We start from the raw sequence: 11,915 nt of genomic DNA on the forward strand, positions 1-11,915 counted from the left end.
AAAGAAAGAAGAAGAAGAAGAGAGTTCACGAGAATAGTGAGTAGAGAGAGAGAAGAAAGAAAGAGTTTTGAAGTGTGAAAGGGAGAGAGTGAAGAGTGGAGTGAAGTGAAGATTAGCCAAATGTTGAATGCAGCGATGCTGTTGCAGATTGACTGAAACGTGGAAGTGTTGGAAATATCGGTTCTTTTTCATTAAATTCTTGAAAACAACTTACACAAAACCATTTTGATATTAAATTTCTTTATTTAGTTTAGAATGGTGAAGTTGTGTCTTGAAGATCTGTTGGGTCGTAGTAGTTTGTTCTTTTCCATTTGTGTGTCTGTGGGTGTGTGTAAATAAAACATTGTAAACTATTTCATACAAAAAGATGTCTTTTCGGTGTGTGTTTCTAGGATTTAGGCTATGTGTGGTTATTATTTAGGACGCATTCACTGTTTTAGTGGGTATTTAGTGCATTGGACTAGAGAGTAGGAAGGCTAGTCAGGTTCATGTGTGGAGCCTTTCTAAGTCAAAAACCCTTCAAAATCACCCTCAATTCATCCGAATTCGGCTCAGCTTCAAACTAAAAATATTCTCAATTTTTCATACCCATTTCACTCAGAAAATTATTACATCTCAAAATTGTGGGATTTACCAAAAAGTTTTCAAATCACCTCCGAATGGAATGGCGTTTGACGTGTGGTCTTTTCCCACATTTTTCTCAGAAAATCCAGAGCTTCCACACAAAAATTCAGAGTTAGTATTTTACCATGGTGTGATCCTAGCTTTGGTATTACTCGACGGATCGGCTACCATTTGGTGACAAATTCATCTCTACGTCAAATTCCATAAAGTTTCGGACTTACTTCAAATTTTGAACAAGGCAACAAGTATTACTTTTTGTAATTATTTTCCATTTGCTTATTGTAAATACTATCAATTTGTGCATTTTTTATTTTTTTTCTTCTTCTTATTCATACACCATGGTAAATCCACAAAGTTTCTGACTTACTTCAAATTTCAAACAAGGCAAAAAGTATTACTTTCAACAATTATTTTCTATTTGCTTATCGTAAATATTATCAATTTGTGCATTTTATTTTTTTCCTTCTTTTTATTCATACACCATGGCAGATCCACAACCCCCAACAATCATGGAGAAACTTCAATCTATTCAAGCTCAACTCAACCAAGAAAGAGCTAAAAGAATGCAATTGGAGCAAATAGTCAGCAAGAATGTGAACGAAGTGTTGAGCCTGGACATCCGTGGTACCATCCAAGAGACTTTTTGAGAGCAAGAAGAACAAAAAGGCAAGAAGATTAGTAAAAAATCATTCACTTTTCAAAATTTTGATGGTAAGAAGGAACTAAAGATTGTATTGTCATGCCTTAGTCAACTTGATGACTATTTTTCTAGGGAAGAATTTTTTGAGAAGGACAAAGTTAAATGTGCTACCAACCATTTGGTAGCACATTTGGTTGAAAGTGTATCTCTATGGTGGAATGCCATCAAGAAAGGATGGGATAAACCAAGGACTTGGAAGGAATTTCAAAAGCTCATCAAGAAAGGATGGGATAAACCAAGGACTTGGAAGGAATTTCAAAAGCTCATCAAACAAAATTTTCTTCCACCTCAATATAAAGCCAGGGTGTGTCAACAATGGGATATGCTACGACAACTTAATAAAGAAATTGTGTAGATGTATGTGGATAAATTTTGGCAAACACTTATCCAGCTTCAAGCTATTGAGAGAGTGTGATCAAAGGACCAAAAGCGGAAATTCATTACCGGATTAAAGCCTACACTTAGGGTGGAGATCAACATGTTTCAACCACACTCTCTATCAACGGCTATCTCTTTGGCCCACAATTGTGAGTGAAAGAATGGAGCACCAAAGGAGAACAAACCACTACATGAGTCTCATACTAGCAAATTTAAAACATTTGTTCCTCATCATAAGTTTGAGAGGAATGCCAATATGAATAGAAGCATAGCTTCTAACAATACAAACAAGGTACCAACAACAATAATAACAAGAGTGAGGATGTCAAGCCAAAGCAATTTCCCGCACCTAAAATCACGAGATGCTACAATTGCGAACAAGGACACATTGTAATCAACTGCCTGGAGAAAAAGAAGCAATCCACTGCTCAAGTCAACATGAATGATGGTGAAGACATTGAGGACAACGATGACTTTTCTCTCGAGCAAGAGAGTAATTCTGAACAAGAAGAGGAATACGATGACAATGATGACTTTTCTCTCAAGAAAGTGGGTAATTCTGAACAAGAAGAGGAATATGATGATCCAACTATGCTTAAACCCATCAGAAAGAAAGTCTCTCTTCATATGCTTCTTAAAATGAAAGATACAATTAAGAGTAAGGAAGTAAACATATTTCATGATGATGGTAGTACACACCATTTTATTTTCAAAAAGCTTGTTAATGATCTTAAATTAGATGTTATTCCTTCTAAGTACAAGATTAGAACTGCATTTCCAAGGAACTAAATACCATTGCACTCGAGAAGTGAAAGATGTTGTATTATCCATTGCACCTTACGAGCAACCCCACACATTTCTTGTTGCACCTTTGCATTCATATGATGTTATCCTTGGTATGCCATAGAGACACAAGCACAACCCATGCATTGATTTTACAACTCTCATTTGATTTCAATGGTGAACGTGTCTGTCTTAAAGGATTAAGGGAATCTAGTGGATGTGCACTCCTTAGCCACACCCAAGCTAAGCGAGCCATGAGGAAAAAGGAGAAGACTTATTTAGTCTTGGTTAACAAGCTTACTACTTCTAAACCATCTCCTAAGGACTCATCACACGAATAATTCATTTCACAATTTTCAGATTGTTTATGAATGTGCTACCACCAGGTTTACCTAATTTGAGACCAGAAGACCATAGGATAGACATCATTCCTGGAAGCATCCCACCTTGTAGAGCTCCTTATAGGGTAAACTTTTTAGAGTAAAAAAAGATCCAGAATCAGATAGAGGACTTACTTGATAGAAAACTTATCATGCCTAGTAGTTCACCATACTACAGAGCACCCGTTCTCCTTGTCAAAAATAATAATGTCGCATATGTATAGACTACTAAGCTTTGAATAAGAATACTGTCAAGAATAGGTATCCTGTACCGTGTGTAGAAATCTCTTAGACAAGCTGAAAGGTGCTACGGTATTTTCCAAGATTGACCTTAAATCAGGTCATCATCAAGTTAGAATGGCCGAAGAGGATGTTTACAAGACTACCTTTCACATACAAACGAATTATTATGAGTTTTTAGTAACGCCATTTGGACTTACTAATGCTTTGCTACATTTAGTCGTATCATGAAATGTATATTCTTGAAGTATCAAAATTTCATGGTTATCTTCTTTGATGATATTTTAGTCTTTAGCAAAGATGAAGACGAGCATGAACATCATTTAGAGAAAGTGTTCAATCTTTTAAAGGAGAATCAACTCTATGCCAATCCAGACAAGAGTGATTTCTTCCAAAGAGAGATTGAATACCTTGGGCACATCATGTTTGTTGCTGACTGAATTTGTGTTTACCCTAAGAAGATAGAGACCATTAGAACTTGGCCAAGATCGAAGGACATTAATGAATTAAGATCTTTCTTGGATTGTATTCATATTATAGGAGATTTGTGAAAAACTTTGCTTACAAAGCCCATTACTTAATTGAACTCTTGAAAAAGGCTAAGGTTTTTCATTGGACTAACATACATGAGAAATATTTTAATGATCTTAAGTATTCACAAGTACACATGCACCTATATTGACACTATCGGTTTTATTTAGAGCATTCTTTATAGTAGATGCTAGTGGATATGGAATTGGTGATGTACTTATGCAAGATAATCATCCTATTGCCTTTGAAAGTAGAAAATTGAAATCGTTTGAGATTAATTATAGCACTTATGACAAAGAACTGATTGTTATCGTGTATGCAGTAAAAATTTGGAAGCACAATCTCATGGGTTCAAAATTTATTATGAAAACTGATCAACAAAGCATCAAACACTTGCTTTCACAACCTTTGATTTCAGTTAGAAATATTAAGTGGGCATCTTTTATTCAAAGTTTTCAACCAACTATTCAATACACTCCTGGATGCAAAAATATTGTTGTTGATGCTTTGAGTAGGAGACCTAGCATTAATAACATATCTATTATTGAGGGTATTTCATTAGATAACATGAAAGGAACATATGAAAATGATTCTAATTTTTCTAATGCATATAACAAAATAAAGGATAATGATTGGTTGTCGCATTTACATTACTCATATGATGATGGATTTATGTTCTTTCAAAAGAAATTGTACATCACTCGACCATTTAGGCAAGTCATCATTGAAGAATCTCATTAACCTCCTTATGTTATAAATGTGTTATATGTCAAAATATAAAAAGTCATAAAGGAAAGAAATTTGGATTACTTATGCCTACCCATTCCTAATGAACCTTGGGAACAAATAAGCATGGATTTCATTTCTGGTTTTCTTTTTATTACTAGCAAGAATGACATGATTTGGACTATTGTTGATAGATTTAGCAAACAGGCTTATTTCATTCCTTGCAAAAAGACATTAACTGCATATCAAGTTGCACATATGTTCATTAAAAAATTATTTGTGCATCATGGATTACCTAAGATTATTGTCTCTGATAGAGATAGAAAGTTTTGTAGTGATTTCTACATTGTTTTTTTGACAAGCTTCATACAAAACTTGATTTTTCTCTACTGCTTTCCATCCTAAGTCATATGGTCAAACTGAAGTTACATCTTGGGTTTAATGGTCAAACTAAAGTTACAAATAGCACCATTCCTAATTTTCTTGGATTCTATGTTTCATCTTAGCCTAAGCAGTGGGACAAGTACTTACACATTTTGTAATTTGCATATATACAATTGTCCTCACACTGCTACCAAAAAGAAAGCACCTTTTGAGATAGTCTATGGAAAGGCTTTGCCAACTCCTACAACTCGTCTTTCACATTATATGGAGGCTGCATACTTAGACTTTTAAGAAATCCATAGTTTAGTGAAAGAGAACATTCAAAAAGCTCAAAAAGTACATGTAATAAGCAAATCGTAAACGCAAGCATGGCATCTTCAACAAAGGCGACTATGTACTTCTTTGCATTGAGAGACTCAAGTCTGTAGAGGCCAACCCTATAGTTAAGCGATCTCCTAGATTTTATGAACCTTTCAAGATCATTGTAAAGATTAATGACAATGCCTTTAAATTGGAGCTACCTTCTAATTGGCATATTCATAATTCTTTCCATGTTAGTCTTTTGAGACCATTTAGGGGACCTCTACCTTCTCATCCTATGCTAGAAGAACCTCCCGAATTAGTAGATGAAGAAGAAGGTCTGGAACCTAAGTCTATTATTGAGCATAAGACCACCACTACACACACTGGCAACACTTATGTCAAGTATCTTCTGACCTTCAAGAACCATCCTATTAAAGATGCTAAATGGATGCCAAAAAGGTTTTTTCGTTCTTACCAGAATCTCATCCACTCATACCATACACATAATTGAGGTCAATTGCAACCCGAGCAAGAGGGAATGTTAGTCGTGAACAATATGGGAAGTAGGGATGCTCATGAGATCATTGCTTTCACATAGGAATGTGGGTGATGCCATTATTTTAATTCCATATGTGAATGTATGTAGATGGGATCAGTATTTGTGTATGGGATGCGCCTTTTATTTATATCATTTTCTAGGATTAATGTGTTTAATCAGATGTGTGTGCTGGTATAATATAGTCCAGATTTATATGTTTAATCAGTTGTGTGCGCTGACTAATATTATTTGGTGTAGGCAATGATTGAGTGGTGAACTATGAGTTAGTCATCGTGCGGGTGGAACTTGCATTGGACCACAATGAGATATCTTGGAAAACATGTGATCACCCCTTAGGCATATTTATAGTAGTGTTCATCCTAACAAAACATATTCACATCCCACACTACGAGTATATTCACACATATAGTCACCCATATTCGAATATAAGCTCGGAAGTTGGTACATAGGGTAATTGAAATATTATTTAAAGGTGATTGCTAAGTTTGGTTTCTGCGCATGGGTCCATGACTTGCATGCTCTCTCCTGCCACACGCTCTCTCTTGTGAAGGCGGTGCAACCACTCGAGCAACAATGCGAGAAACTAATCCCATTTCTACAACATGGTAGGTATGAGAGCTCCTCTCTAGCCACATGCCACATGGTAGCAATGTAATACCAAGAGGGCAGTGCATAGGTCATGGTGGTAGCGTGTGGGTCAAATACTAGGAGGCATAATGTAACCATCAAAGTATGCACACATCAAGGTATGTTTATGTCAATTTCCAAGGCATGCCTTGTTCTTGTAGACATCTCATCATATGGGAGGCCCCCTAATATGAGTATTTGTAGAAGTTTTCATGAATGTAGCAACCCCTCTAGGTGAGTAGAAGGCATATATGCATCAAGAAGGGGGTTTCTGGTTGCCCACCATCACCCTGCTTAGGCAAGCTAGCCATGCAATGACGGGGATGTCTAGAGTCCAAGCCTCTCTCTCTCTCTCTCTCTCTCTCTCTCTCTCTCTCTCTCACTCTCTCTCTCTCTCTCTCTCTCTCTGTGTCCCCCCCAACTCAGGGTTTGGAAAAAGATAGGTTTTCTTTAACCTAGATCTTGTCTTCGATGCTCATCTCTGATCTCAGCATTGTTTACCATTCCCATGGAAGATAGGTTTGCTTTAATCTAGATCTTATCTTTGATGCTCATCACTTGTCTTAGCATTGTTAACCATTGCCATGGAAGCCAGCTAATGGATCAAATCGAGTTCATTATTTCTAAGTCATTGTTTAAAGTAAGGTTTTCAATAATTTTTTTCCAAAAGCTTTAATAAACTTTGATGCTCATCACTTGTCTTAGCATTGTTAACCATTGCCATGGAAGCCGGCTAATGGATCAAATCGAGTTCATTATTTCTAAGTCATTGTTTAAAGTAAGGTTTTCAATAATTTTTTTCCAAAAGCTTTAATAAACTTTTAGTCTACACTTGGCCATGGTCAAAGTAAGAAAAGTTAAGCTCGAAATTTATGAGATTATCCTTATGGTCTCTTCACAACTTTACTCTATTAATCAAATTGCATGATCACTCTGGGAAGAGGACTAAAAGGTAGACCAATTATATGATTAAAGATCCTATTTATCTAGATTGTTTCTAAGTAAGTAAGATAGATTGAATGTTTGAAGGGAATTTCATAAGAAATGTTTGAAGGGCTTTTCATGAGAAATGTTTGAAGGGTATTTCATAAAAGAATTTGGCTTATTATTATGTCTCTAGTTTTTTTCTAATAGATAAATGCACATGTGCACTTAGATTAGCAGTAAAAGTTTATGCAAACATTTAAAGCTTAGTTTAAAAAATAGTACTCAATTATTATTATTGAAGTGGCATATTCAATTGTTGCTAATATAACTATCTTTTGCCAAGATTGACATGTGACCAAACGACAACTTGACAACGTAAACAAGTAAGGGAAACAATCCAAAATAATAACTTGATAACAACAAGGGAAACATCAAAACAATTGGGAAGCGATGCATGTAAGTACATTGTCATAGCTATATGACTCTATAATAATTTAATATTTAAATGGGAGAATGTCACATTCTTGTATAATTACTTTTAAGGGGAGACTTGCGCCACCTTTCCACCATACCTTGTGTATGGTCTTTTTCTTCGTCTTTTTCCCACTCACACACAGACAAATAGAAGAAGCATTGCCGTAAGCATTTCCGCTATCAGAATGATTAACTTCATCTATGAGGATGATGTTGGTTGTGCAAGTATTATGTGAGAGGCCTCTTTTATATTCAACAAATCAAAAGCAACTGCCTTGTTCTCGACAAATGCTCGTGAAATTCTCATAGGTTCCCTTCTACTAGTAGGATCCTTGTTTTGTATTGACAAATGCTCTTGAAATTCTAAGAGGTTCCCTTCTAGTAGCATCCTTGTTTCCCTTTTCACACCTCTATCATGCCCATAGGCACTCTGCCCAAGCATTTAAAAACCTATTTAGTTATTACTGATGCCATTTTTAGCGTGACTCAATACCTTTAACCACTCCTTGCTTAATTTCTCCTTTCCTTGTCGGGAACGGCATGAACCTAATGGCTATCCGAATTATCAATTGACACGTAACACTCCTCTCTCTCTCTCTCTCTCTCTCTCTCTCTCTCTCCCCCTTCTCTGTGCGCCATACGCCCCAATGGGTTCCTGAGGAAGACCTCCAATTAGGGTTTTCACAGAGTTTCACGAATTGGGCAGAGGCAAAACCTGCGAAAAAACCTCGTCTGGAGACGAAGCCGCAATCGCCTAATTGGCCGCACGTCGCCCCCAATACAGTTTTGCTACTTGCCTTACTCCCAAAATAGGTCACCCTATCAATTTTGCTACTTGGGTCGTTCAGTATAAGGTGCTTTACAAAGCCTAAAACAGTGTTGGCTCTCTGCCCTGAGCATGGCCACAGCCAAATTTACTCCTGGTTATTCTAGCCCTGGTTATGGTATCAAGCAAGCTTTGCCACACCATGGCCAATTTTGACCTCCTCCCAGATGGGGTCATATGTTTGATTTTTTCTAAGCTAAGCTTGGCCCAGACCGTGGCCCAATGCTCTACAGTATGCCAACGTTGGAAAGCCCTTTGCCAGACTGTGGATACCCTCACCTTTGAATCATTTCAGCTTTTCGAGAACAGGGCTGAAAGCAAGAGGAAAGCCTCTTGCATTGAAGATGTTGTCTCCAGCATGCTACTCAAAACCAGTGGAGTTAGAAACTTGAAGATAGCATACCATCCAGTGGTATGGCCATGGATACATCATGACCACTTCCAAGAGGACAAAGTCTGTGCATGGCTTCAGCATGTGCATACATCATTGGAAAAGCTCACCCTCGTTGACCCGAACCTCGATAAGCCCCAGCCCAGCAGGCTCATCCACCTCTCTGATTGCAGAAAGCTGCAGTGGCTTAACCTCTGCTATGGCTCTGTCCCCAATATACCCACGCAATGCCATCCATTCGTGCATCTCAAGTCATGTTTGCTTGACCTGATCGCCATTACCGATACTGCCCTTGCCAATTTCGTGGAGCTATGCCCTCAACTGGAGGATCTGAGGCTCAATTCTTGTACAGGGTTGCTATGCCCTCACATTAGAGCAGAAAACCTCAGATACTTAAAGTTTCTTAATGACTTTGGATGCGTCACACCAATCCAAAGGGTATGTGCATACGCTCCCAGGCTTGTGAATGTCTCCCTCAGTTATGTCAAAGAGCTGATGACGGAAGGAGAAGGCCTTTTAGAGTTGGAGTTGATGTGTCATGTGAAGCCTCAGATACAATCGTTGCCGTCTCTCAAAAGCCTCCACATGCATGGGCATACATGGGAGCTGGATAGCATTTCAGAATACGTTCGACTCGGAACAAGTGTCAGGCTGTTGTACATAGATGCCAAGCTGGAGGAAAAAAATCCCTTGCGACTCGACTACTTCTTTGGGCAGCTGCAGAAATTGAATTCGCTGTACATAGGCTCTGATTTTTTCCAGGTTTGTCTCTGAACAAAGATCTTTTATTTGAAAATTATGAGAAGGCATGTGAAATCTCGTGTGTTTGATTTGGATTGGGGATTATGTTGCTGTGGCATCCTTCTGTTTTAGTATGGTGGGAAGAGATGATGTGAATTGCCACATTCTCGTGCACAGGCATGTGCACACACGCACAAATGCCCATGCACCCTCACACACCCAGGCACATGCCCACACACCGAGACCCACATGTACCCGCACACATACATGCACCTCCACGCACATGCGCACGGGCAGAGAGGGAGAGAGAGGGAGAGAGGGAGAGATGGCTTGTGATTGTGGATCTGATCTTTTGAGTAAGTGCATGCCATGTACCTGCACACCACACCCCAGTACGCACATGCAGAGGCACCTGCACCCATGCACACCCATGCTTCGATGGGTACACACACGCAGAGGCATATGTGTAAGGAGAGAGAGAGAGAGAAGGGTGTGGGTGGGGGGGGGTGATGGCTTGTGATTGTGGCTTGTGATTGTGGACCCAATGTTTTGAGCAGGTGCATGCTAGGAACTTGAGCTCTTTTTTGGTAGTATGATTTCAACTGGTCATGCATGGTTGCAGTGCTTGCAAGCCGGTGCCAAGTTCATCTCTACTTTTCAGTGGATGAGCTTACCCTTGTTGGAGGACATCACAGTGGAGGTCACATGCGGCACTGAACATTGCATCACAGTTCTTGGAATATTTCTTAGGTGCTCGAGCTCTTTGAAAACACTCCGCATAAATGCAGGGCCACTGGAAAACAGCACTGAAAACATGACATTCTTTACCCGTGTGCTTGCATTGCAGAGAAGTTATCCTCATGTTGAGATTATGTTGGCCTGCCCCGATAGCTTGCTGTAGGTCTATAGCTACAGGGGGGTTCTTTGAAACTGTACATAATTCAATGGCTCAAGTCTCAGCATTTGAGCTACAGAATGCACTGCTTGATACTGCTTGTTTCTGACAAGGCAAGTACATATACATTGTTAAGTGGAACTTTCTCATTTTTTCGATCCTGTTTGTGTGGGCTACTATGACTACCATGGTGGTATTTGTGTTTTTCAAATTTACCCTTAACACTCCCGACATTTTTTGGGTAGGCTATCTTCCAGGTGTACTCCCATCAGTTTTGACTATGATGTCTTTCTGGGCACTAACTAGAATCCTTATATAGGCAGGATGGGTGCCACCACCCCTGCCTCGCACAGCCAATACATCTGGCATGTTGATGGGATGGGCACTTCCCAGCTAAATGCTGGCTAGGCAGCCACTTTGTGCCCAAAAATGATAGAATAATGTGCCAGACATAGATGTGCGCCCCTAGCCAGAGCCTATCACAACGCAGTGCCTCTTTACTCCTCATTTCTGGACTCTTCTGAAAAGGCTACTGCAGGGCCGGTTGTCAGTTATTCTGGGTGGAGCTGCTGTATAAAGGGGTCCCTCAGCCTGGGCACACACCCCACAAGAGCTTATACCCACATGATGGGCAGGTGAGGCAAGGAGACCAGGCACTGTAACGGTTTGTAAGAGGGCACTTATATGGCTAGGTGTAGGTGGCAATTAGCCTTGAAGTCTAGTTTCTAGGTGATATAAGACGAGGTGATATAGTTTATTGCTAAGAGGGTTATTATGGGTCATCTGGTCTAATAAAGAAAATTTCTACCAGATTAGTGGTCTCTGAAATCTTCGCCCAAAGTCAAGCTAGCTGGTTTATGCTAAGCCTTTTTGATCGACAGCAATGTATTTACCTAACCATTTTTTTGTTTGTTTGTAATGTCCAAAAAAGTCCAAGATTGGGATAGGGTTATTCTTCGCCATTTCGTGGCCTTTCAGAGATGTGAGCCGTGGGCATTTCATGAGAGTGTGCATGCCATCAAAAAGGGTTTTGAAAGGTTTTGAACTCAGGAGAAGTGCAATCCATCAGTGTGGAGAATAGACGAAGGTGAATCTTAAAAAAAAAAAGAGGGGATTATACATTTTATTATAGGCAAGCAGGTGTAGGCTGGTAGGATTGGACTTGGGTTCCTGCTTGGGGAATCCTGAGGAAAGTGCAACTTAAGAGGAGAAGGGTTGCAATAGCTATGGAAGAGCTAGAGATGAGGTGTTAGGTGCTTGTAGGTATGGAAGCTTATCTTCTGTGAAATATTTGAGCTATGACACCAGCAATGTCTTCAACGTGAGAGAATGAGCAACTTCTGGATTGATTGTCTATTCAAACCCACTGTCATGTCATCACTTTGACATTTATCCACAACGCAATTACTATTTTCTAACAATGACA

The 11,915-nt window shown here is 39.1% G+C and overlaps 1 protein-coding gene across 1 annotated transcript; it reads left to right on the forward strand.

The window, feature by feature from the left end:
• Positions 1–8,164: 8,164 nt before the first annotated feature.
• Positions 8,165–10,671, forward strand: LOC147626294 (F-box protein At1g10780-like). Its single transcript, XM_086816445.1, has 2 exons — positions 8,165–9,615; positions 10,217–10,671. The coding sequence occupies exons 1-2, from the start codon at positions 8,578–8,580 to the stop codon at positions 10,493–10,495; spliced, it is 1,317 nt and encodes a 438-aa protein (XP_086672571.1). The 5' UTR covers positions 8,165–8,577; the 3' UTR covers positions 10,496–10,671.
• The last annotated feature ends 1,244 nt before the right edge of the window (positions 10,672–11,915 follow it).

The sequence above is a fragment of the Cibotium barometz genome, chromosome 22 (genome assembly GCF_041138505.1).
Source record: "Cibotium barometz isolate CiBa-2024 chromosome 22, ASM4113850v1, whole genome shotgun sequence".
Taxonomy (NCBI): Eukaryota; Viridiplantae; Streptophyta; class Polypodiopsida; order Cyatheales; family Cibotiaceae; genus Cibotium; species Cibotium barometz.

Bases quoted from the DNA above. Each gene is read 5' to 3' on its own strand.
- LOC147626294 (XM_086816445.1), top strand. From the start codon at position 8,578: ATGGTATCAAGCAAGCTTTGCCACACCATGGCCAATTTTGACCTCCTC. The intron at 9,616-10,216 runs GTTTGTCTCTGA...GCATGGTTGCAG, and splicing joins TAGGCTCTGATTTTTTCCAG to TGCTTGCAAGCCGGTGCCAA.